Source organism: Triturus cristatus, chromosome 5_2, assembly GCF_964204655.1.
Source record: "Triturus cristatus chromosome 5_2, aTriCri1.1, whole genome shotgun sequence".
Classification (NCBI taxonomy): Eukaryota; Metazoa; Chordata; class Amphibia; order Caudata; family Salamandridae; genus Triturus; species Triturus cristatus.
Window position 1 is genome coordinate 1056627872 of NC_140588.1, and position 27542 is coordinate 1056655413.

At 45.6% G+C, this 27542-nt stretch overlaps 1 protein-coding gene across 1 annotated transcript; it reads right to left on the bottom strand.

The window, feature by feature from the left end:
- Nucleotides 1-698: 698 nt before the first annotated feature.
- On the bottom strand, nucleotides 699-27542 carry LOC146829655 (C-type lectin-like). Its single transcript, XM_085608328.1, has 5 exons — nucleotides 27402-27542; nucleotides 20880-21049; nucleotides 13970-14101; nucleotides 7416-7521; nucleotides 699-1041 (listed from the first exon to the last, which is right to left on the bottom strand). Exons 1-5 carry the CDS (start codon nucleotides 27457-27459, stop codon nucleotides 929-931), a joined length of 579 nt encoding a protein of 192 aa, XP_085464454.1. The 5' UTR covers nucleotides 27460-27542; the 3' UTR covers nucleotides 699-928.

Here is a 27542-nt window from a genome sequence, read left to right on the forward strand (position 1 = left end):
TGATGTGTATGGTTCTTCAGGTGTCATGTGATCAAGGCTGTGGCAACACGGCTGAAACGCGTCATGCCTACTGACTCTAACGAATAAACCTGTTCGTAATACATTTCTCAGCGTGTGGTGGTCTGTACCTGTTCCAGCTATCTACTGGAGTCTGGGAACTCCTGTTGTTATATATCTATATATATATATATATACATACATACATACACACACCTGCGCAGAAGATTCATCAGCTGTTCGCTATTAGGGCATTAATAATATGAAATATATTTTGTTGATGTAAGACACTAAAGGACACATTTAAAAAAAGTGAATTTCATGATTTAAATGAGGTATGTCTGCACACACAAATAATAATAACCAGGAACTGGAACAACTTTCCATTGATCATCAGTTCTGCCCCCAAACCCTCCTCACAGATGACACACCTGTTGAAAGAAAACTAATTCACAACCAAGTAAGAGTCCTCTTTCGCTCTCTACTCTTAACTGTGTTTGCCTTTGACCCTGTACAGTGCTCCAGTGTCTTTTGAGCAGTTATGCACCATACAAATACTACAAGCATGCATACAACAGCTTATATCTGCAGATATGACTCTGCCTTTCAGTCTATGCCTCTCACATTAACCCATCAACCACTTCCTGCCTAGAAGGTCTCCTGCTGTCCCCTACCACCAAAGAAGACCACTGATTCTAGGATATGCAAAATGAAGGTTTTATTCGAATGCCAAGCAGCATAAGGCAGGAACAGACAGGTAGTTCACACAGGGAGATGAGTTCTGTCTCCTCGGCTTAGCCTTCTCCTGGGTTACCCCAGCTAGTGGTGGAACCACAAGCATCCGTCAGATACTGTGAGTGCTGGAGACAGGCACATCGGTGGCTTCAGCGAAGCGATGCAGGGAATGAGGAGCTGCAGGATGGACCTGCTCCTAATCATCAGCCTCCAGGGGTTCTTCTTCCTGGACCTCCCTGCGATTCAGACGGTATTCGCAGATAAAGGCTTGCTGCGTGTTGCAAGGTAGGTCGTTCCATTTCCCTGTATCTGAAAAAGAAATACTCAGTGTGAGGCAGGACCAAACATCTAGGGGCAAAGAAAGTGTAGGAAAGGGCTTGGAGATTGGGGTTCTAGAAGGATTGGGGGTTCTAGTAGAGTGTGGGTTGGACCGAAACCAAGAGGAGAGTGTGTACCAATAGTGACATCAGCTTCACTGAAAAAGGTGGAGAAGGCAGGAAGCAAAAGTGAAAATTAGTATAAAGATGTCTGGAGATGGACTGATCATAATATGTATGTAAGGCGAAAGATGGAGAAAATGAAATACTTGTCTTGAAAGAGCAGATATGGTAAGTAAATCCTGGACTTAGATCTTTATTATCCAATGTAGTGAATCAGACATGCACAGTCGTACATACACACATGGGCACAGTCATGCATGAGAATGTGGTACACGCTGTGCAACCCCACTCATAACAAAGTAACGTGTTCATTCGTGGGAACCCTGGTCAACTGTTGTGATTCGGATAGTCGCCCTGTGTATGGAAAATAGATATTTGAAGCTGTTGGTGCATCATCAATTTTATAGCTATCTAGAATGCCATTCCCCAAATTTTGGAATGTTATTTTCTATTAAAAAACAAAGAAACAAAGGGTTGCACTAAGATGGCGTCCTAAACCAGCCCTTTTAACATAATTCAAGCCTGGTCCAAATGAAAAAATATAGCTTTTTTCCCCACATGCTAGTAGCTGAACAATTAATTTCTTGAGTTCTTCAGTAACTAAAGTCAAAGTCAAGCTGGGTCTCCATATTAGTGTCAGCCGCTACAACACCATCTCTTTGCTACTTGTGGGAGGTTCCATCAGCAACTACACCTCTTCTAATGAAAATTAATGAAATAAGGAACTGTGTGTCAGCGACTGCCCACCAGTCAGCTCCCGATCCGGGGGCATATTTGTGAAATGTTCACATTACGCAGCACGCCACTTCGCTGCACTGCACTGCACGAAAGGGAGAAGGCAGGATAGGATCGTATTTAACATTATATGGCACATTCTTGCTCTCTGCCTGCGCTGGTGCACAAACTGCTTCCTAGCACCAACGCAGGCACTCTTGCACTATGCTGCAAAGGTGCCTGCGTTATAGGCAGAATTGTTTTTGTGCAGGAAAGGACACCACAGAGGCATTTTCCTCTTTCTATGTGTACTGCAGAGTGCAGCACAAATAGAAAGAGGACACAACGAGGAGAAATAAGCATATTTCTCCTTGTTAAGCCTTTCCTGGGGAGACGCAGCATTTTTACGCATTCCCAGGTCAACCACTAATGGTAAATCTGGGAATGCGCCAAACTCCATGGTTGGATGCATGGGAACACCCACGGAATGTCTTTCTGGGGCAGAGCAACACAAGGCAGTGACTCAAACTGCCTTGCGCTACTCCACATTTACCAAGTCAAGCAGGGCCATGCAAGGTGGTTTGCGTGGCTTGGGAAATGATAGTCTAGATTTTGCGTCCCATTGCCTGGCGCAAGGGCGATGCAAAACCAGGATAACTATGGCCCCCTGAGTTCTCCCACACAGGTGAACAATATCTTATCCTTAGCATACACCACCCCTGCCAAGAGGAACGCAGCCCAAAACTCCTGAAAGAATATGCGAGTATCTCCCTTTCAAAAATTCTAATTTAGGGGCATATTATCAACAAACGGCGTTAAAATCATCGCCGCTTTAGCGGCAGAAAACTGCCACCAAAGCGGCGATAATAGGCTTGATAATATGCCCTGGAGAATTCCCATAGAAGCCCATGTTCTGGTGTCAACATGGGCTTCTATGGGATTTCTCTGCGGCATATTTTAAAGCCCATTATCGCCGCTTTAGCGGCAGTTTTCTGCTGCTAAAGCGGCTATAATTTTAACGCAGTGCTTGATAATATGCCCCCCAGAGCTCTCTAATGTGGGCACAGTTAGACGTTGCAGTATTAGCAATAATTCTAGGGAAAATCGTTGTCACTCAACTCCAGTAGCATTTAAACAATGACATTTATCATGGTTCTGGGCTGCTTCTCCCGTCTTCCATCAGGCTCCCACTCAAAGGACAGCACAGGAAGTGCTTGGATAGGTTCCTGGTGCTGATGCCCTTCAGATTGCGTGGATGACGTCATGTCCGCCTCTTTGTCATGTTGGATCGGTTTACTGCGTTTGACACCACGAGAAGGCTGTCTACAGTTGCAAGAGCGGAGATATCACCTTCAGATAGTTCACACCTTTTCTCAGCAAAAGATCTCAGAAGGTCTCCTTGCTTCGTTTTCTTTTTTAACAAGCATTTGCAATGCAATAGGTCTCGCATTAGTTAAATGGAGGGCTATTGCCTTTGCAAATGGAAAGAACTGTGGCGCCCGCATGCATTTGAAAGCTCATTACAGCATGGGTGACACTGGTTGACACTTCATGTTCCTCAGTTCGCATAACTGGAGTATGCAGAGAAATAGCTGGGGATGGATGAGTGTTGTGCTAAAGACATTCAGCCTGAGCCTAACGAGACAAGGCAGCATGAGGAAAAGAGAAGGAGGAAAGAGGGGCAGAGGAAGGGAAAGGGGGAAGCGAGGGGGAGTGAGAGAATAAATGAGGCGAGGCGAGAAGAGAAGCCCTGAAAAGAGAGCGAGTGAAACAAAGAGACTGGAAAGATAGTATTGGATCTACAGTTATGAGGGAAATACGCATGCTAACGCACAGGGAGTAAATTGGTTAAATAAATACCCACTGTAATGTGTAAGTAAGTAACAACATATGGAAGTGGTCTGTGAGCGAGATGTACCATGAGGACTCCATGGAGGGATGCAACTTAGAGGGGTGGGGGATGACGAAGTGAAAGGGATAACAGATGCAGAAAAGGAGAGGGAGGGGAGAAGGGAAGCAGAGGGCGGGAAAGGAGGAGGGCGAAGGAGTGCACAATGGTGTTCAATAAAGTGTGAGCCGCTCTCACTGAGCTGTCCTACAGCCGGAGTGTCAAAGAGGGGCAAGGGGTGCTGTGTTGAAAAATTATGGATTTCAACGACTCGCTGTAAATGAGGTCAATAGGTCTGATTCATAAACAGTCCGGGCCAATTCCAATCAATCCAGTAAGGAGGAAAATTAGCATGAAGCCAACGTTGTAGACAAACCTCACTGAGGTGTAATTGCGGCCATAAAATAAGGTCAATTTAATGAGGTGACATCAAAGAAAGACTCTTCTATGGACATTTTCGGGTGCTTGGTAGATGGCAGGCCTTTGCAACAGAAACACTGAATATGAATCACTATTATTTTCCGTACACAACCATTACCAAACAATCCCATGTGTGGTAAGTGTGGTGTATGGGTGTGTGTTTGCTGGATTTTTTTTTGCATGTGTGTATGTGCATAATGTGTGCATGTGGATAAGCGCGTGAGCGTTAAGTCTTTCTGTATGTGTGTTTGGTCGGTTCATGTGTGTGCGCGCGCGTTTACGGCTATGTTTTTTGCATGTTACTATACGTGTGTGCTTGTCTGTATTCGTCGTGTCTGACTTGCAATATGGCTATGGATGTGTGTATTTATAAGCAGGATATATGTGGCGGTGTGATATGCATTGTAACTGTTGTTGCTTGTACGTGCGTATTTCTCAGTGTTTATATATTTAAGCGCATGTGTGAATAAATGCCCCATTGTATTTGTTCTACGTGTATGTGAATATGGGTGCATGCGTGTTTGTTGTGTGCATGCAAGAGTACGTGTTTTGTTTATGTATATATGATAATAAAAATAATATTAATAATATGAAAAAGGAGTGTGTGCCTGTGTGTTTTAGTGAGGAGTGATTGTGTGTGTGTGCACGTGTTTGTGTGCGCGCGCGCGGGTGGCGAAGAGGTGACTACAAGGACAGACATTAGTTGCTGGATTCAATCATTGCAAAAAAATATGATAATTGTGGCGGGCTCTAGGTGAACAGACAGCCGCATCCAACAATACGGGTAAACAAGGCCCGGATGCGCGCTCCAGGTGCATCGCCTCAGGCTGCGCGCTCGGAGAAGGCTTTCCGTAAACCCATTTTCCGGGGCAGAAGTGAGTCCAGGGCAGAAGTGAGGCTTCCATCTTGGTTAAAATTATGTGTTTTGTCCCTCCTTTCCCACCCGCCCGCCCCGCCACTGTGCTTCGATATCACCCGCGACTGAAGGGATCAACATGTGGGTTGCACCAAAGACCCTCTCTCACTAGTGTTTGCAAAGGTGCTTTATCGGTTGTTCACAGAAGGTCTAGAGCTAGCTGCACTGTCAAGCCAGATAAAAGGGATTTTTTCTTGTAAGCCAAACTTACACATGCAAATAGTTTTGCGACCCTTGCCCTCCGGGTAATACAAATCCCGCGCACCCTCCCTCCCCTGTGGCTAATTAATGTTATGGCTGAATCTGATGAGATGGTAGCATTTTAGGAAGACCCCTCTATCTACCGGGCTTTATTATTCCTTCTCTGACGTTCCTTCCTTCACTCGCGCCTTTAAACCTTTTCATTTCTTCTGACCCGCCCGCCCTCCCCCCCCCCCCCCCCCCCCACCTCAAGAGTTTTCAGGCGAAATCGAAATCGCAAAAAGCGCTGTACAGTTAATTAGCATAACTGTGCACTAGGATTTCGACAGGCATTCAAGTCATGGGGAGCCCTCTCTTGCTTCTCGGAGTACTATAGAGATAGGATGTCCTTTAGGTTAAAACATTTTAAGTGTGTTGCCTCGAGCAGTGGGAAATGCCACAATTTCCTGGTTGGCGATATGAAACAAAGATCCACCAAGTGAATTAAACAGGCTGTTGAAGAAGTTGCGAAAGAATGGCCAGAAAATGATTAACAAAAGTGTTCTCTAATGCACTGGGTATGTTTTAACTGGGTGCCGACCCCGTGGCATAAAGGGTACCAGCAGCTAATCCTGGTTTTTGGCCGAAAGCTCTAAGCATGCTGGGACTTGCAGTTTAATGCCCTTGCTAAAACACAAGTGCCTGCAAACCAGCATGCTAACAGTTACTGGCTGAAAAGCCGAGCCTGGGTGTTACGAATCCAAAAGTCACGGGGTTTGTAGACAGCTATGCAGTGCTGGTCACAGTGATAAAATAGACTGGGAGATTGATGTATATCCTGTAGACGTGTGTGCACTCTGCAAGGCACACGTTTAAAGCCCAGTACAGTAGACTCCCCCTTTCATCTGCCTGGCGTCCATTTAATGACCGCCATTAAGTTGAACTAGGCGCCGGCCTGGGTTCATGACGTGAAGGGCAATAACTAGTGTTATTGACTGTCTCCAGTAGCAGCCTGGCAAGTGTGCCACGGGTTGTTGTGCGACTCGAGGCAAGAAAACGGACCGCACCACCCGATTCAGGTGTAACAAGACGTCAGCGGTTCTTTCATTTAGTTGCTTCCCTGGGAAATGGATCCAAAAACAGAATAATCCCGCGAGTGGTGGGCGCATGCGCGTCAAAGCGAGACTTGTGCTTTCAATTATCGCGCCCGTGTCTGGGCACGATAATTCAAAGCATATGACGGTCAGTGCTCGTAACAGACACCAATAGGCCGTGGGCGGAGCAATGCGCCCGCCTTTGGCCTATTGCATGCCGTCTTTGTGAAAAACACGCACGCAAAGGCCAATCGCGGAAGCCAAAAGGAAAAGCAAACGTACGAGTGTGCAATTCCAGGCTCCGTTTTGAAACCCCATACAAAAGGGCTCTCGCTGCGCGAGCCCTAAAAATGGCCACATCACTGTGGAACACCTGACAGCTCTCCTCTTTCACTCAGAGATTTTTTAAGGTCTGGACAATTTTGACATTGTCCAGGGCCTCCACCTTCCAAGGGCTCCCCTGTTGAAAGTGAACATTATCACTATTTGTTCCCTATCGATTCTATTTCTCTCTCTTTAAACACCTCTCTCTCTGTTATTCTCTACCTCTGACTCAGGCCCTCTACCCAGAGTCATCTTAATGATTTTAGTGTTCTGGGTAAAATATATTTTAACTATCACCCTGTTAAAGCTCAACATATATTGTATCATTGTTTGCCACCATGGATAGCATGAATTATCAGGAAATTGGCTATTAATATTTTTTTGCCCGTACATGGACTCTAAAAACATGTCTTGGCTTGTGCCCGTAAAGGTCTCAAGATGATACTGCTCTCACTGCCTAGTTCATCCCCTTGTTCAGTTGTTTCAGACTCCAACAGTGTGGAATACTCTGCAGGTGATGCTCAAGTGGACAGAAAATCTAGCCAAGAGAATTCCTCAGTAGAGTATCCGGGGTAAGGCGCACTTCAAGAGCTTCAACACTGAACTTTATTTTCCTGATTCTCTCATCTGCGTATTCACTCTCTTTCTTTCACTCACATCATAATAGCTAACGACTGATGACAAGGTGTGTGCCTCTGTTTACTTACTGAACCTCTCCATACAGAATTCCCTTCCATGCTGGTTGTTGGGTTCTCCGGGAGTCCAGTTCTGATAGTTGAAGTCAGTACCATCAGTCCAAATATAGGATTTCCCCTATAGATAGAAAAAGAGAGAAGATGCTTAGACAAGAAGCTCACAGAGGTCAAGTGAAAGGATGAAATGAAAAGACCAGCAGGAAGATAGCTTTGGAGGTTAAGTCTTCCAGGCCTTGCAGTGATTTGGAGACTAATTGTAACCAAGAGGACAGATAAAGGTCACAGGAAAATTTCTTCATTGAAAACATCTTCTGCCACATATATTTATCCGCTGGAAAAGTAACCTAATGTAACTGGCACAAGTAGTGTCTATTTTGGACCTCTCCTAGCGGTTGGTCTTCCACTTGATACCCATGATTAGATTTTTTTTAGACTAATTTTGTCTGATGCACTACCTGGTGTTTTCCAGTCCTGTGATCTGTCTCTAGAACTACACTGGCTCTATTTTATTATCAAAAGACGTATTTTGAAGGATTGTTAGCATTTTACTGACACCAGTGGCCATGTTTTAATTTTTAAATTTCAACCTAATGAAAGTGGCTTAATTTGCTATACATACCCTGAATATTGACTGGAGGCTTAAAAGGCTGAAAAACATTTTTACATTTATAGAAATATTTGCAGTAGTACAATTGCTTTTATTTTGATGTACGTTTGGTTTTGCACAAAATAAGCCACATGCAGGGACACACTGGTACAAGTGCATGAACGGATGTGTATTGATACGTATTCATAAACCTTGGTTTGCATGAAAACTGGTGGGCTTTTGTGATTGAGCGTTCAACATATTGATGCATCCACACACAAATGTAACTTCTGTTCGGTTCTTGGCGCAAGTGACAGCTCACAGGTAGTAAGGTCAATTTTAAAGTTGAGCCATAAGCCTGATTCATGAATTTTAAATGTACCCATTAAGTAGAGCTACAAATATACATGCTTGCCTGCAACAGTAGTCTTCTATTGGAAATTACTGGGCAGGTACAAATTGACTGGCGGCAAGATACATAATGTAAAGGAGAGACATATTTAGCTGGCCATTAAGAAAAATGGGACAACATGCAATTGTGGAATGGTGGCCATCTTGTAATGGGGATGCAACACCTGTGAGGCATTTGCATGTAAGTGCATTTCCAGATGTACAATAGTTTGTACAAAAGCGACTGTGTGAATTATTTACAGGAAAAAAACTGTAAAATCAAATTTCAATAAAAACATTTATGTTATTTTAATATTCAGATAGGACATGCAGAAATCAAACTTCTGTTTGAGGAGCTTCAGGATATGACTGAGTATGGGTTTAAAGCACATTACAAATGTTTTACTCATTTCTGAGAATACATTTTTGTAAATGTTCATGATCTTCCTTTTGGTGATTTTTAAGGCCTGCGCTCATTTTGGACTTCTTTTGGAAGGCCTTGTGCTAGCTTTAGGCTGCTTTTATGTTCAAACCTGGCAACACACCAGCAGTTGACAAACACCAGCAAATAGGGAATGCAGCAGACGGTTGCTAGCTGGACCCCAGAGGGAGGGACATGTACAACAGACCAATGGTTCTTGGGAACACCATGCTTTGGGACACTTGCAAGAGGTTAATTGAGTAATGGGGTTTCTGTGGAATGGGGAAGTGAAAGCAGAACACAAGAAAGTAATGCATCTGGATTATTCAAAAGAGGAGTTCAGTCTGCTGCTTGTGAATAAATACACTTGTTCATAGTACTCTCCCAGCAGAGGTGTTTCAGGCATAGTTGTTTATTGTTCCCATGGCCCCTTCAGCCACACTGATATTTGACTCGCCTGTACAATGTATCTTGGGAATGGTAGTTTTGATTTTTAAGATGCTAAGTAGTGTTTTAAATAGGCAGGGTTTTGTCTCATCTGAGCCCTAATTTCTGTAAGTTACAGTGCTGTCTCAGCTAAAAAAATCTTTAAGCTAAAAAACAAAAGACTCTGGGTAACAGGATTAGAGGGTGTAGCTGAAAAAAGGCATTGTGGAGGGGGTCTGCTGGGGAAGGAAGGAGTTGGACCAGTAGGAGCAAGTAGGAGAATATAGGCCAGAAGGAGGATCACAAGGAGGGATAGTATGACAACAGCCACAAGGAACAGGACAAGAAAAACCAGGCTCAGGGAGACCTAATCAACAGGAATCAGTGTTATCAATGCCAGAAGGGACCAGGAACAAATAGACGATAAGGAACAGGACAAGGATAAACAGGACTCGGGCATCAGGACCTGGGTGAGAAGGATAAAGAGGGCCAGGAGGATATGGAACAGGGGAATCTTGACCCAGTGGACAAGGACCCAAAGGAACAGAAACACTAGGGGTAGAAGGAACAGAAGGCCAAAGACCATAACACCAAGGAGGGCTAAGAGGGCCTGGGTCACCAACCAGCACCAGAGGGACGCGGACAACCAAGGCCAGGAGTAGCAGACCTAGGTAAACAGATCAAAGAGGACCAGTACCAGGAGACCAATAGAAAAAATGATCAGAGACAGGAGGGCCAAGACAACAGAGATCAGATCAAAGAGGACCAAGGGTCTAAAAGCGAATGGACCAATCCCAGAAAGTCTATGATCAGAAAGGGCCTGGGCTAGTAGGACCAAGAGACCCTATATGAGAATGACCAGGGGTAATATAAAGGACCAGAGGGGCCAGGATCAGAACGTCCATGAGGGTCAGACTCGAGGGCGATCCTATACCATGGTGACAAGGACGACATTAACCAGTGTGACCGTCAACATGGTTTCTGATAACACGCACAATAGGACAAGAAGTACCAAGACGACCAGAACCAAAAAGACTAAGCATAGGATGGTTGGTGAACCAGGACCATGAGAACTAAGCCCAGGAGAAACCAAATCTGAAAAGCCAGTACTAAGAGGATCAGGACCAACAGGTGCATAATCTTGAGAAAGGCTATTATAAGCAAGAATAGTGCGACCATGGCCAGGAGTGCCAGAGTCGAGGGACACAGGAAACCAATCAATCAAACAGGATTTGTAAAGCCCTTCTATTCGCCTGCAAGGGTATCCAGGCACTGCGAGCTGTGCTGCTCGGGAGGATTCCGTTGAAAAACTAGGTCTTGAGTCCCTTTCTGAAATCCTCAAGGCAGGGTGAGGTCCAGAGGGGGAGGCTGCTTCAGGACTTAGCAGCAAGGTAGGAGAAGGAGCATCCTCCACTGTTGCTTCGGCAGATGCGAGGGTCTGAGCAAGGGAGAGGGAGGCGGAGCGCAGGGGTATGCAGGGCTGGTGGAAACTTATGCGGTGGGAATCATTTTGTCAGTCTCGGGGGAGAAGCTTTCCATAACTGAAAACCTTTTTTACAAACAATCACTGGTTCTTTTAAGGAACATGGGCTGCTTTAAAAAAAAGAATGTTTTCCATTTTGGAATTCAGTCACAGAGATGATGATATGCTGACCCTTGCAGAACAAGATGGATGCGTAGCTTCTAATGGGATGTTATCGCAAATATAGGAATATCCATCGAAGGCATGCCCAGTTGATCACGCTTGGTCACACTGTGGGAACACATTTCTTCACTGTGGCTCAGAACGTTCCCTATTTTGAGCCCATAAACTATACAGAGGCAATCCTTTACATAAATGAATCTATAATATCTATACATATCCTTGCCGTGGCCCTGCGTCTAATTGGATAAGAAATCCTGAAGCCAATATATATAGTAAGTAGGCCTGGGCGAAGCACTACGCTACGCTCGCGTAGTTTGCGAAGTTCGCGCTACTTCGCGCTACGCGAACTGCACGTAGCACAGTGCGAACAGGCGTAGCGTAGTGTTGCGTAGTGCTGCGGTCATTTTTTGCTTGCTCGCGGTCCTCAACGTCAAGTTGGCGACCGCGAGCAAGCAAAATGACATCCTGGCGAGACTTTTTCCTTGTTCGCGATCGCGAGCATGGAAAATAAACCTCCCGGCGAGATTCCCAACGCGAGAAGGTCAGGTTTCTCATTGCGAGGGGTCGCGTATGCTCGCGACCGCTCGCGATGAGAAACTACCAGTTCGCGTTGAGAAAGCTGCAGCTCGAGTAAAAATCTACTCGAGCAGCAGAAAACTACAGCTCGCACTGTGCAAGATGCCATTTTCAATGATTGCACAGTGCCGGTTGCTTGTCCGCACTGTGCAATCATTGAAAACAACATCTTGCACAGTGCGAACATGTTACTTCGCAGTTCGCGAAGTGCTACGCGTAGCTCGCGTAGTGCGAACTTCACTTTGCGTAGCTTCGCGAAGTGCTACTTCGCGAACTACGCCCACCCTTAGTCACAGGAAAGTTAAGTGGACTGACAGCCACTTGTGGAATAGGCACTGCTCTCCCACGTTCTATCCAAACCTGCGCATTGCAGGAGAGTTGGGATTTATCCCACAGGAAATTTGTACCCCCTTTGTATTGTATGGGTGACATTTTATTCTATTTGGGCAAGGTCCTGATGAAGGTGGTTTACGTTGTGTGTTAATCCACCACAATGTGCGTCGACCTCGTGTGTCCAGAACTTATTGTTTTGGTTATCGATTTTGTCTTTGGAAACGTTTTACATCTCTGTGTTTCCTTTACACCCAGATGTGTATATGTGTCTTGTATGACTGTGAACTATTGTGAGGAATGAATGAGTTTGATATAAGATCGATTGTTTAATTGGGGGTCAACATGTTTGTATACATTTTTGTATAAAAAACTGGAATAATGTTTGTATAAAAAAAAAATATTTTTTATCTTCACCAAAAAATGGCATTAAATGCATTGATTATAAAGGAAAAAGTTAATAAGCATAATAAATAAAAATCAAAAAATGAATATGTATATTTGTATGTTGTAATTATGTAACTTTGCAAATGTATTCACACCCATGCTAGATTCAATCATTGGTAAATAAATATAGGTCAAAGGGGAGTATTCTTATTCTAGTTGTCCTGATATTCATTCCCCTCTTACTCCCTGACCTCACACGCCTCTTAGAGGGGGTCCCTTGCTTTACGATTATGCTGACTCATGCAAGCCACCATCTCTGTGATTACAACCAATCACAGAGGGTTGCAAATTGGCACCTGACTAAAAAATATTATGGAGGCAGGTCATTCTGCAACTCCCTGGGATTCAGTGTTTTCTGTACCGACTGAACAGTATATATGTACACTTTTTGGAAATAAAATAGTAATGCTTAAGGACCCTAATTTTCACAAAGAGATGGATGCCAGTTGTGCCCACTCCTTGTTTGAAGTTCAATCTGGTGTAAGTACCTGTTGAAATCTGTATAAGGTATAAGAAAACAAAATTACGCTGTTTAGATGGCAGCTGGGTAAATAGTGAAGTTCCTCTGCTACGTGCATGGCTACTGCCCAAGTTGAGCACACTGTCTACTATTTAGCCAGCAACCAGGTAAATGGGGGAAGTTTTTTGTTTGCTTGACTGCTGGCAAAATAGTGCAAAACCTCTGCTATTTAGCAAATGGACTGATAAATAGTGAAGCTCCTTTTTATTTGCATGGCTGCCAGGCGAACACTGCAGGATCTCTACTATTTAGTCACCAGCTGGGTAAATAGTGAGGTTTTCAGCGATTTGCATGGCCTCCAACTAAACAGTTCAAAATCTCTACCAGTTGACTCCGTAAATAGTGAAGTTTTTCTGCTATCAGCACAGTCGTTGGCCAAATTGTGCATATTTGCTTTTATCTAGCCAGTGGGCGAGTAAATAGCACAGAAGGTTCACTATTACACAGCTGACAGGTAAAAAGCAGCGACCTTTTTATTGATGCATTAAACAAAGAATAGTCACCCGTATTGTGCTTTTGAAAAACTGCCAGCTATCGCAACTTTGCGGGGTCCGTGTAAAGGTACCTGCTTGCGCTCGTTAGCTTGCAGGTGTTCCTGCTTCTAGGCTAAGAATTTTCTAGGATTTGATCGAGAGAAGGTAAGGGAGAGAGACATGCAATGCACAGTTCCCGAAACATCCTTACATTCTGGCTTGTGAACTCTTCCTTGAGTTCCAAAATACACAAAGTTTTTAAGACATTTTTGCACTTAATGGACTTTGAGTGAATGGAGAGTGGACCACAGCTATCATTAGGAAATTCGCAAGAGGCGTACAGGGAGTGGGGGAGGAAGGGCCGATAAATAGCGGGAGAGTAGAGAAATATTGATTTTTTGCACAAAAGGACAATGAGGGACGTAAATCATACAATTTGTAATACCCTAACTATACACGTATGCTTTACAGAATGTAGAATTTACAGGCAACAGTTACATCTTTTGCTCTGAATGCAATATATATGTAATGTTGTCTGTTATGATATATTTCCATCAGTATTGCCTTCGACATAACATGCATAGTTATAGGACAAACATGTTTCTGATTAAAGTGAAAGTGTAGACGTAAAGCACTCACATCACAGTATGCAAATTGACCGCACAGGCTTCAACCAATCTCAAAAGATCTAGAATGCCTCCTCCCCCGCCCCAGGTGCTCCGACAGTAGTGCAGGTGTGAAGTTAAACGTACCTGTTGTAAGTAGAGTCCTCCAACCCAGGCACGTGTGGCCCCATAGGGGTACAACCTTGAAAGTAATTGGTTTTCCCTGCGGGAGTGTATGGAAGCCAGGCGACCACCCCTGATGCGCCTCCTGCAGTACAACTGGCAAAGAAAGGGGGAATGAGATGTTAGCACACCACGTAGCACAATCGGATAGTCCTATAAGTGCAGAGGAAGTTCTATAGAATAAGAAGCAGTACACTTGCATTGGAGGCCTTATCTTAGACCGATTTAAAACACTTCTCTCAAACAACTCACTGGAATTTTTCTCCTACAAGGCTGTATTGACAGCGCCCCTGTTTGCGCGGGCGCACCGTGTTGACGCAAAGACGCACAGTGCGTCATCCCACGTGTCATACAGACTGAGAGGAGCACTCATAGAAGCTCCGGCCCTTCTAGCCCGCTGCTCCATCTTTCAATGCAGACAGGGGCAAGACTTCACCAGGCCCTGCACTCAGCTACACTGAGTGGCTAATTTTGGCCGCAGGAGGAAGGGGGGGCTTTTTAAAGGGCGACGCATCTGATATAAGGTCTGCTCAAAGCAGTCTCACGCCAGTACCTTACAAGACACTTTTAAATGAGTCCCACACTTGTTTAAAAACATCACACTATGTAGTAGCTCGACGTGTGTCTCGGCTGCACTATTTGCATTGCGTTGATCGATATACGCTCTGAGTAGAGCAGTCAGGACATCTACCAACCCTCTAAATACCCCTTAAATCCCCTCTCCCTAGATCAACCTCCAAGGAGGAGAATGTGATGGTTCTAGCTCCAAAAGAGCTTCCCTCGCTGCTCGACCCTCTGCGCTTCTGGTCATCAATGGTGAACCCCTTTATGGTTCACTTGAAGTACGTGCCCTAAGCCTAGGGACGTTCCCTTCATCGCCTGTGACTAGGTCGCCCTTGAGGCAAGGATCCTGTTTGCTAAGCTGAGTTACCTACGCGCCCAAAGCCTAGGGACTGGTTCCCTTCATCGCCTGTGGCTAGGTCGCCCTTGAGGCAAGGATCCTGTTTCCTAAGCTGAGTTACCTACGCGCCCAAAGCCTAGGGACTGGTTCCCTTCATCGCCTGTGGCTAGGTCGCCCTTGAGGCAAGGATCCTGTTTCCTAAGCTGAGTTACCTACGCGCCCAAAGCCTAGGGACTGGTTCCCTTCATCGCCTGTGGCTAGGTCGCCCTTGAGGCAAGGATCCTGTTTCCTACGCTGAGTTACCTAAGCGCCCAAAGCCTAGGGACTGGTTCCCTTCATCGCCTGTGGCTAGGTCGCCCTTGAGGCAAGGATCCTGTTTGCTAAGCTGAGTTACCTAAGCGCCCAAAGCCTAGGGACTGGTTCCCTTCATCGCCTGTGGCTAGGTCGCCCTTGAGGCAAGGATCCTGTTTGCTAAGCTGAGTTACCTAAGCGCCCAAAGCCTAGGGACTGGTTCCCTTCATCGCCTGTGGCTAGGTCGCCCTTGAGGCAAGGATCCTGTTTGCTAAGCTGAGTTACCTACGCGCCCAAAGCCTAGGGACTGGTTCCCTTCATCGCCTGTGGCTAGGTCGCCCTTGAGGCAAGGATCCTGTTTGCTAAGCTGAGTTACCTAAGCGCCCAAAGCCTAGGGACTGGTTCCCTTCATCGCCTGTGGCTAGGTCGCCCTTGAGGCAAGGATCCTGTTTGCTAAGCTGAGTTACCTAAGCGCCCAAAGCCTAGGGACTGGTTCCCTTCATCGCCTGTGGCTAGGTCGCCCTTGAGGCAAGGATCCTGTTTGCTAAGCTGAGTTACCTAAGCGCCCAAAGCCTAGGGACTGGTTCCCTTCATCGCCTGTGGCTAGGTCGCCCTTGAGGCAAGGATCCTGTTTGCTAAGCTGAGTTACCTAAGCGCCCAAAGCCTAGGGACTGGTTCCCTTCATCGCCTGTGGCTAGGTCGCCCTTGAGGCAAGGATCCTGTTTGCTAAGCTGAGTTACCTACGCGCCCAAAGCCTAGGGACTGGTTCCCTTCATCGCCTGTGGCTAGGTCGCCCTTGAGGCAAGGATCCTGTTTGCTAAGCTGAGTTACCTACGCGCCCAAAGCCTAGGGACTGGTTCCCTTCATCGCCTGTGGCTAGGTCGCCCTTGAGGCAAGGATCCTGTTTGCTAAGCTGAGTTACCGAGCCCTCGATTGAGACTTTGGCACGGAGATTGGTTCTTGCCTGGTCTCCTTCCTTCTGGAGTCTGGTAGAGACACTGAGCATTGGACCACCCTTTAGATGCCATATTATTATGTCTCATTGCTTAGGGTAGCAATCAAAGATGACATTGGCATATCATTTGCGCCTCTATCTACAAAATCATTTTTGCAGGCACAAAAAGTACTGTCCAGATTCACTGGGAATGTAGGGTGTGCCCTTGGGCACATTTCTAGGCTGTCTTTATTTACAAGCAGCGCTTGACGTGCTTAAAAAATATATGTGAAATTCCATAATGTAAAAGAAAGTATTTCCATCCAGTTAGCTTGCACAGTGTATAGGGTAGCAAAAGCAAAAAAAACGGAAAATATGAGGCAGGTAGATGGTGGGGCACTCCAGGTGTTTTGGACGAGATCCCTCACTCACCCATGGGTGACATGCTTCATCATTGGGTCCCTCCACACACCGGGACCGCAAGGTACCCAGTGTGGGACACAACTTTCCAAAAGGAAAGGAGCGGGAGTGTTTTATGCGGCACGTCTATGTCCTAATACCACCGGGGTAGGCTGAGGGGCAGAGTACAAAGGAAAATCCGTTTTGATACAATGTTAGTGTTGGCTCCCGTTGTCTTACCACAGCTGCCCTGTGAGCAATTACCACAGTTACTATACACTATGGGCCTCATTTATGAAAAGTGATGCATCGCTGCATGAAAACAGCGATGCGTCACTTTTCATTGCGCCCTCCTTGCGAAATGATGGATGTGTCATATTTACTGTATGACGCATCATGTCACAAGGAATGACAGATACGTCCGTTTTACGGACGTATCTGTCGGCGCATAAATGATGCATTGCTGGAGTTGTGTCTAAAGTGTGATTCAACTCCAGCAATGCAGGGGAAGGCCTATGGATATAGCACTGCGTCAACCTTACGCCTGCCATTAGGCAGGCGTAAGGTTTTGATGCATTTGTGTCCTAGAAGCAGCAGCGGTCCGTGGAGGGAGTTCCGTGGGGCGGAAAGGCGGGGCGGGGAGGGGCAGGGTGGGTGGCACTAAACACCGGAACATGGATAATTGGAGGTAAGTAAACAATTAAATAAATAAAACGAATTTCGTAGCGCGCCCTGCATCACAAAATGCGGTGCAGCGCGCGCTACGAAATTCGTTTTATTTATTTAATTGTTTACTTACCTCCAATTATCCATATTCCGGACCGCTGCTGCCTAGAAGTGACGCAGTGAAATCTCACTACAAGGCTTACTTGCGTGGGAACGCCCCCCCGCATACATTATACCTGACGCAGGTATAATTTACTGCAGGGGTTTACAAAATGAGGCATCTGCTTAGATGCGTCACTTTGTAAATAGGGCGCACCAGAGTCATGGTTTACACCAAAAGTGACACAACAGCAGCGCAAAACTGACGCAAGGCCTCATAAATAAGGCCATTTGTAGCTTATTTTGTCTATGGTAGTGATAGGACAGCCCTCGGCTTGACGTTCGGGTTGTTTGGACTTGGATACTCAACCCGGCTCAACCGATATATGTTCTTCCTATTTCCCATTATACAGAAAACAAATATCACAATAAAGGTGAAAGCGCCCACCTTTGTTGTCATATTTGTTTTCTGTATAATGTTATTTGTTTGTTATGTCGTTTCTTAGTTTCATATTGATGTATTAATGTTATTTAGTCTTGGTCTATTTGTTAGTTAGTTGGTCATCTGTATATCTGTATAGCTTCGTCAATTCTCTCTTCTTTTCAGGGTTCCTCTGTCTCGTGATTATTTGTTCATTTATACATGAATGTTGTTATTTATTATGTGTTCACACTCATGTATCAAACATATTTATGCATACCATATATTTGTCTAAAAAATGTATATATAAAAGCAATGAACTTTGAAAGTATGATGAATAAATAACTATGATATTAGTTTTTCTGTGGGTGACATTTTTATATTTGGAGTTATTGCCCATTGAAATTGCTTGCAGTGGGGGTATTCGTTCATGTTTCTCATTGCCCTCATACAGGGTGAACATCCATTACCCTGTTTCACTGTGCTTTTAATCTCTATCCCTTAGGTCATAGGAATAAAGTTGTTTTGCTCCTATTGAGATAGTTTTAATTCACTGTTTTCCTTTGCACTCTGCCCCTCAGCCTACCCCGGACGTATTAGGACAAAGACGTGCCACATAAAACACTCCCGCTCCTTTCCTTTCGGAAAGTCGTAGCCCACACTGGCTACCTTGTGGTCCCAGTGTGTGGAGGGACCCAATGATGAAGCCATCCTTGGGTCAGTGAGCGATCTCGTCCAAAACACCTGGAGTGCCCCACCATCTACCTACCTCATATTTTCAGTGTTTGTTGCTTACCCTATACACTGTGTGAGCCTAGTTATCTTGGAAGTTGTATAATACAGTTTTTAGGAGCACATACTTCCCTTCGACCCCTTGTGTAAGATACATCCAGTTAGCTTAACATGCATTTATTTTTCCTTAAAGGTTTCTGCATTATTTTATATGCAAATAACTGAAAGTGAAAATAAGTCACTTATAGAATAGTTTGTTCTTTTTCAGACACATTTTTGACACTGAATTATTTTACATTATGAAATGTAATTTGGTTAATTGGATCACTGCAGATGTGGGGAATTGTTACTTGTGTATTTATAATGCTATGAGGTCCCAGCCTGGAACTGAAAGTACTGTGAATACGTAAGTCATGATTATAAAATTGTGTTACACCCAATATAAGATTGCAAACTGATATGGTCTTTTAAGATAACACAAGTGTTTTCAACATATATGGTTTGGTAATCGGTAAACTGGACCTAGTGCAAACTTTGTTATCGTGTCTATTAAGAGTACATTTTCTAGAACTTAGATTTTAAGACCCTGACATTATATATCAGAAAGAATAACTTGTTGCCACCGTGAAGCTTCGGGACACTCCTACAATAAAGGCATATTCTGGCTTCCAAGCAACCTTTGCATTTGGCGATTACCAAGTTGCTCAAATTTCCATTTCCTTTAGGTAGCAGGCACTCTGGTGAGAAGACCAGTTTCTTGGATAGCTCTCTGCCCCTCCCTGAGCCTCACAGCACAGGGAAACCCCTCTCCACGCTTCTCCACCCAACCCTGCCCTCCCTTCACTGTCTCATGGAGGCACCTCAAGGGTCTCCATTACTGCTCAGGAATGGTTGTTTTTTAACGAAGAATGTGAGAACTGCTTTTGTAAAATTAAGAAAGCATGGCCATGTGTGTCTCCATAGACCCTGCCCACTCCAATGTCTGTTTCCAGGTAGATGTCCTTTAAGGTAAGTAGAGGGGTTACAAGGAGAATGAGTAAAGTAGTGAGATCCTTGGATAGCATCGAAGAGATGGCCCAAAGGAAGGGTCTGTATATGGGAGATCATTTTTTTAGTTTACAAATGGCAGAGCAGCTTTTCTCTGAAAGATGTCTTTAGGAAGGTGGGGAGTTATTAGGGCTGTTTTTTTTAAGTGCCATTGGTGCAGCAGGTGCAGTGGCTCTTGCGCCATGGTTGAGAGTAGCCACCACACCCCAGTTTAGTCTGTGTTACTAGCAACAAGGGGCTGGGAGCAATTTTCCTTGCTAGCATTAGGGGTAAGGTCACTCTTGTTCACAGGGAAGAGGGACCAAGCAACACAGGGTGGGAGATGGAACTTCCCTCCCTTTTTAACAGAAAGGGGAGACAGGCTTCTTTGGGCCTCAGGCCTGGCAGTGACAGTCCAGGAGAGTGGGCAGAGGACACAACCTACTTTGCGGGACTGCAGTTATCATTACTGCTGAAGGTGCAGTGGCACCAGGGCCCAAGGGTTTGAAGGACCATATTAACCCCTGATGTGCTATGCTGCCTTGCTTGCATTAGGGCCCAGTGCACATTTTTTTGCCAGTGTTGCTTTGGACCTTGGGCCAATGGCCCAATGGAAATGAAAACTGAAGCAGAGGAGATAACTTTGCTGGGTCTCATAGAGACGGCAGAAAGAGAGGGCGGGGCAAGATGGTTCCCATGTTTTTTAGCAAAAGATGGAGGAGAAGTCCATTTTCTCAAGGCAGGAACAGTCATTAGTGAAGGTGGAGCCCTGGCACTGGAGCCCCAGTCTGTGAGGGCCCCACTTGTCACAATTATGACTGTCTGCCTTTACAAAAGCGGCACGGGGGCTTGTTTTCTTCGCTAGTGTTAGGGCAGAGGGCCCCTTTGCGGCAAGGAGGGGGCAACACTTGGGATCTCATTTTATTCTCAGAGACAGAGTTTTTATTAAGATTGGAATGATGGCTAGGCATGCCGGAAGGGGTGAAAGAGGCAGAGGAGACAGCCTGCTTCTCAAGGATGCAGCTACCATTAGAGCAGCAGGTGCAGTTGCATTGGAACCCAGGCTCACAACACCCCAATGGGGCCTAGTGTTTTTGGTCACTTTCTGTTTTTGTTTGATATATTTACAGTTGTAGAAGTCTCACATTCAGTGTGGATTGTGGGGTACAGAAAAAACCCTGAAATGATGTCCTAAGCTCTGTCCCCGGCACACAGCCTTGCCCCTCATGCTCCCCATATTTTTGCCATAAATTTTGGAGGGGGGCCTGACTTCAGAACATTATGCTTAGGGAGGCTATGAGCAAAAACGTTTGAAGACCTCTGCCTTAGAGAGATAATAACTATTTCCAGACTACAAGATGTGCTGTTTAAAGAAGAGAGATGTGTAGACGCGATCTTTACATACCTCAGCGCTGGCGAATGAAACCCTGGAAGTGAAAACTCTATAGCAAGTGTTGCCAAACCGGCTCCAGTCATGGATTCCACACACAGGGCACACGGTGGTATCAGAGGTGTTCATTTTCTCACATGGTTCGGGTGCTGAGGCCTCCGCCACAGCATCTTCCATCGTTATTTCTGCGGAAATCAATGGTAAAGACACTCACATTATGCTGCATTGACCTCTGGTTCTACTGCGTGGCTTGTGCCATGGAATATCCCCACCTTTGCAAATGTCCCTAAACTGGAGTCTCTGGTCCCCAAAGGGACTGTTCCAGAAAGGGAACAACTTTCACTTTGATTGACCTCCTGTAAAGGCTGCTCTCATTAGTGAAGGATACTTACATTTGAGTTCATTTGTTCCCACATGCAACTCAGTTATCAACAATCCCAGCAGTTGTGAGACACTTACCATGACCCGTTCTGCTGCCAGTCTACCAGGTGAGGCTACACTCTTGGGGGGCACTGGGAGGGAGCTCTACCAGAATTTCAGAATATCCCTGTCCCGTATTGGCACCCTGGACATTTGTGGGGATGTAGGAGTGTGCACGTGCTTATTAAGGTTTCAACTACCATCTCAGGGGCATTCAGATACTCTCAGCACAGCTACTCCTCACTCACAACAGTGGGCATGGCCTGATGGGCAGACAAGGTGAGGCCACCAACACTTTCTCTGCTGTACTAAAGAGGAGAATCGAGAAAGCAGGATGTGGCGCAGCTTCCTTCTCCTCTTGGAAAGAATGTGAACCCTACTTCATTCTGGATGTTGGCATGTTTTAAGATGCCCTCCGCCTCTCTCCGTGTCCAAAGCTTGAGGGACCTGGACCACCCTCTATGGAAGGTTAAGCTCCAGGCTAAGGAGGGCATTACACCGCTCATTCCCCTTAAGGCACCAGATGCCATGTGGGGTAATTGAAAAGATATCGCTCCTTTTGTCACTAAAACCATTGATAGACATTCAATTTAAAGAGCCACTGATCACAATAGACGGATGAACATTTCAACCAAAATCAAACTGTACATAGAGAGCAAAATAATACACGTTTACTGGGCTTCTCTTATCCATGCATGGCACCCCTTCCCGACCCTTCCCTCCATTTTCAGCCCACTGTGTCACCATGTTATGTCCTCCCAACTCATGCTATGCCATACAGAGCTTTATGACACCCTAAGGTCACCTGAAGGTGCTAAGAGGGGAGAAGAGGGATGGAAATGGGGACCAGGAGAATGGAAACGCAGGGGAAATGGAGGAAAAGAGGGATGAGTTTGATGGATTAGTATGTGACTGAACCTAGCAATGTTATAATGTTAGGAGCTGCCTTAAGGCCACCGGCTGCTACGATTGTCAATTGGCCAATCATCAGTGCAGGCCTCTAGGAGCTGAGATAGTGTGTGCAGCTGCTAGAGATTATAAAGTAACAGCAAGGTGGTTTTCCGTTGCATTCAAAACATTAAACACTTGTCCTTTTCACAGATAAAATTATAGATTAGTCCACACTGAAGACGCTTATAAAATGAAAACTATCAATTATAAGACAGATCACAGTGCTTCTATTGGGATACAGCTCAGTAAGAGAATAGCCAATGGAATTACGTCCCTTGTGAATCATACAAGCAGACAGACCAATAGGGAGAAGGGCCTATTGAATTGTACATGGAGATAGGCCAAGAGCCTGATTCAAACACGAGCATTGGCGCTTGTGAATTATACATGAACATGAACCAATAGGGTGAAGATGGGCCGATAAGGTGAAGCGCCTTGCCTATGAGAATGGGCAAAGCACATTGTGAACCTGCCATACCAATGAACCAATGAATGAAGAACTGTGAGATCCTTATGAGGCTTGTCAATCTTTCCACAAGGTTAAGAAATCTCAAGGGTTCTTCTTGAGCTCCCCAAGGCTAAATGGAACCCATTCCTGAATCCATCTTTAACTTAGTGACATGTCCAGTGTTGGACTCATGCTAACTCCATTATACGTCTTTTGAGGCCTCCCTTATCCTAGCATAGTAGGCACCATGTTTTTATGTGAACGTTCCATTAATATTTATGGAACGCCCTTGGAGGAGCCCATGGCAGAGCCCTGTCAGAGTCCTCCTTACCGGTGTGAGCTTCTCATCATGCACGCCACTGGGCATTACCCGGCTCCAGCCTGAAGGGAGTTCAGTACCGATGCCCAATCAATCCTGGGCTTCCCAGACAGAAAGCCAACAAGAGTGTCAGTTCTGTGTCGCTTGTTATCAAGGTTGTGTGGGAAACAATATCCACCAGAGAGTAGACAAAGATCATCAGATACAAGGGAGATGGACCAGGGAAGCCCAGGAAAATCCAGCTCTGGGCCAACTTCAGTGGAAATGATGAAAACAATGTGATAAAGGTGAGGTCAGAGGGCACGGGCCGCACCTGCCTGAAAAGAGGAGACAAACACTTGCACGTTGCTCCACTGCCAGCCTCCCAGAGAAGTATCTGATCACCTTGACAAAATGGCACAAAGATATCAATTTCCATCCTTCTACCTCTGTTCGGATCTGAAAATGACCAGATCATGTGTGCTCATGCTGCTCCCTTTTGCAAGCACCAAATCCAGACCCTAGAATGGAATGCTCTATGCACTGCCAGGTGATTTACTCTGCTGAGTATGGTGCACAATGAAAGCCTTGTCACACTGATTGGGAGGGTATTTGTTTTAAACTCAGAGCTAGTCCATTACACGAGCACCACCATCTCTCTATGTTATATAATTCCTATTAGCAGACTCCAGTGTCACAGCGTCTCACTTTGGAAGAATGGTCTGATATTACTGCCACTGCAAGGTTCTTCCCATGGGTATCTGTTTTTACTGCCATTTCACTGCACTTCACATGATCTCACTGTCACTGCATGTTACTTCACGTGAATGGATCTCACTGTCACTGCATGGCACTTCATATGAATTGATCCTACGGTCACTGCATGGCACTTCATATGAATTGATCCTACGGTCACTGCATGGCACTTCATATGAATTGATCCTACGTTCACTGCATGTCACTTCATATGAATTGATCCTACGGTCACTGCATGTCACTTCATATGAATTGATCCTACGGTCACTGCATGGCACTTCATATGAATTGATCCTACGGTCACTGCATGGCACTTCATATGAATTGATCCTACGGTCACTGCATGTCACTTCATATGAATTGATCCTACGGTCACTGCATGGCACTTCACATGAATCGATCTCACTGTCATTGCAGGACACTTCATATGAATCGATCTCACTGTCACTGCATGGCACTTCATATGAATTGATCCTACGGTCACTGCATGTCACTTCATATGAATTGATCCTACGGTCACTGCATGGCACTTCACATGAATCGATCTCACTGTCATTGCAGGACACTTCATATGAATCGATCTCACTGTCACTGCATGGCACTTCATGTGAATTGGTCCTACGGTCACTGCATGGCGCTTCACATGAATTGATCTCACTCTCACTGCATGGCACTTCACATGAATGATCTCACTGTCACTGCATGGCACTTCATATGAATCGGTCTCACTGTCACTGCATGGCGCTTCACATGAATTGATCTCACTGTCACTGCATGGCGCTTCACATGAATTGATCTCACTGTCACTGCATGGCACTTCATATGAATCGGTCTCACTGTCACTGCATGGCGCTTCACATGAATTGATCTCACTGTCACTGCATGGCGCTTCACATGAATTAATCTGACTGTCACTGCATGGCACCTCATATGAATTGATCCTACGGTCACTGCATGGCACTTCACAACACTTGACACAGTCCCCTGTTCTCACACAATGGACCATCCTAAGGTTTTGTTTTGTATCTCCCAGGCCCTACACGTCTCCCTGCATGCACATTTTATGCAATATATCTTTCAGTGCCTTCACGCACAGCAATATCATGTGTGAAAAGGACAGGATACAATAAATAGCCTGCCACATAGCGATGTATGATAAAATGTGATGCTCCTAAAGTGAGGAAATAGCAACCCGTGAAGAGCTGGAGGTGTCAAGCCATGTGTAGAGCTGGAGATAACAAATGAAATGTAGAGCTGGAAACACTGAATCATTTCTAACACTAGATATGTTTAGTGAAGTCTAGGGCTGGAGTGATGTGTAGACAGTGGAGGCTCACAGAGGTAATGCTATGGGGCGATGAGACGGGGCGGGGCTGGGTGGGGGTTGGTGGAGTCCGACATACGACGGAAAAGGTTCAAGTAAATAAATAAATATCTGCCTTCGTATGTCGGACTCCACTACCCCCGCACCCAGCCCTCCCCCCGCCACGCCTCACCGCCCCACAGCGTTACCTCTGCGAGCCACCACTGTGTGCAGAGCTGGAGACATCAAGTTAAATGTAGAGGTGGTGATGGGAAGTGAAGTGTAGAGCTGGAGGGATTAAGTGAAGTGTAGAGCTGGAGTGATCAAGTGAAGTGAAGAGCTGCAGATATCAAGTGAAGTGTAGAGCTGGAGCTATCAAGTGAAGAGCTGGAGATTTGAACCTTAGATCTGGAGATATCAAGTCAAGTAAAGAGCTGGAGCTATGAAGCGTAGAGCTGGAGATATCGAGTGAAGCGTAGAGCTGCAGATATCAAGTGAAGTGTAGAGCTGGAGGGATCAAGTGAAGCGTAGAGCTGGAGGGATCAAGTGAAGCGTAGACCTGGAGGAATCAAGTGAAGCGTAGAGCTGGAGGAATCAAGTGAAGTGTAGAGCTGGAGGGATCAAGTGAAGTGTAGAGCTGGAGTGATCAAGTGAAGTGTAGAGCTGGAGGGATCAAGTGAAGCGTAGAGCTGGAGGGATCAAGTGAAGTGTAGAGCTGGAGGTATCGAGTGAAGTGTAGAGCTGAAGTGATCAAGTGAAGTGTAGAGCTGCAGATATCAAGTAAAGTGTAGAGCTGGAGCGATCAAATTAAGGGTAGAGCTGGAGGGATCAAGTGAAGTGTAGAGCTGGAGGGATCAAGTGAAGTGTAGAGCTGAAGGGATCAAGTGAAGTGTAGAGCTGGAAATGCTAAGTAAAGTCTAATGCTGGATATACTTAGTGAAGTCTAGGACTGGAGTGATGTGTAGAGCTGGAGCTATTGAGTGAAGTGTAGATCTGGAGATATCAAGTGATGTGTAGAGCTGGAAAAGCTAAGTAAAGTCAAATGCTGGATATACTTAGTGAAGTCTAGGACTGGAGTGATGTGTAGAGCTGGAGGTATCGAGTGAAGTGTAGAGCTGGAGTGATCAAGTGAAGTGTAGAGCTGCAGATATCAAGTAAAGTGTAGAGCTGGAGCGATCAAATTAAGTGTAGAGCTGGAGGGATCAAGTGAAGTGTAGAGCTGGAGGGATCAAGTGAAGTGTGGAGCTGGAAATGGTAAGTAAAGTCTAATGCTGGATATACTTAGTGAAGTCTAGGACTGGAGTGATGTGTAGAGCTGGAGATATTGAGTGAAGTGTAGATCTGGAGATATCAAGTGATGTGTAGAGCTGGAGACATCAAGTGATGTGCAGTGAATGGTAAGGCTGAACATACTTAGTGAAGTTTAGGGCTGGAGTTATCAAGTGATGTGCAGAGCTGGATACACTGAACTGAAGTGTCCCGCTGGATGTGCCTACTAAAGCGAAGAGCTGGATATTCTGAAAGGAGCTCCCTTAGGCTGCAGCCCACGGGAAAATGCCACAGTAACAAGCCTGGACTTTCCAATTAGGTGGTGGCACATTGCCCAAGCATGCTTTGTCTGTGCCACCATAGGTCCCCAATTATTGTCTCTCAGTGCTGGCATGGATCTTCCATTAAACCTCCTCTGAGATGGCCTGGCACCTCCATTAGACACCCTTTCAGCTGGCTCAACTCTTCTATTACACTCTATCTGTACTGGCATCGTTGAACCATCAGTGCCTTCTGACCTGGCGTAATGCCACTCACAGTCTCCCTCTGTGCCAACATGGTAGATGAGCGCATGCTGTATTCCAAAATGGGATCCTCGGTATCAGAAAAAGGGGACCAAGATTCCTTCTAAATTGATTTAAATGCAGCAATTTCATTTTTGTTTAGACAACAAATCATTGAGGCCCCAAAGAGGTCAGAGTTCTGCACACTTTCAAAGTGGGAAAAGTTTTAAAGCCTAGTATTTTGTACTAAGGGCTGCCTTTCAGTACAAAGCCAATGCTAGATTCTTGCAGACACCTTTTGCACTCTGGTGCAAAGGTGTGTTCATGGCACCTGTGTGCATGACACTCAGCAGCCTGGTTGTAAACTGGCGCTAGGGAGACAGCAGGGTAGTGTCATATCTCTGTCGATAGCTCTCTCCCTGTCACGCAACGCAGCATGACAACTTTGGTTGCTGCACTACGTTCTGTGACAGTTTTGTAAATCTGTGCCTCAGTCGTCGCAAGGCACGGGGAAGTGAAGGGCCTATGTCCCTAGGAGAACTTCGTTTTTGGACACCATCAAGTGATAAAACAGACACTGTATTCTTACCCAGAGTGCGGCACGCCCCCAGCCCCAGAAGGGTGAAGAGGAGGAGCAGGGATTTCATCTTGCTAGATGATGGATGGTCCTGTCCCTCTGTAGGCACCTGCAGAAGACGTTTGCCTCAGGAGATCAGCTTTGCCTTGCTCC

What these genes read in the sequence shown, in the direction of transcription:
- LOC146829655 (XM_085608328.1), bottom strand. Translation starts at nt 27,459, where the DNA reads ATGAAATCCCTGCTCCTCCTCTTCACCCTTCTGGGGCTGGGGGCGTGC. An exon ending in GGGGGCGTGCCGCACTCTGG is followed by an intron (nt 21,050 to 27,401) that starts GTAAGAATACAG and finishes TGATTTCCGCAG; the next exon opens with AAATAACGATGGAAGATGCT. An exon ending in TTTCATTCGCCAGCGCTGAG is followed by an intron (nt 14,102 to 20,879) that starts GTATGTAAAGAT and finishes TTTCTTTGCCAG; the next exon opens with TTGTACTGCAGGAGGCGCAT.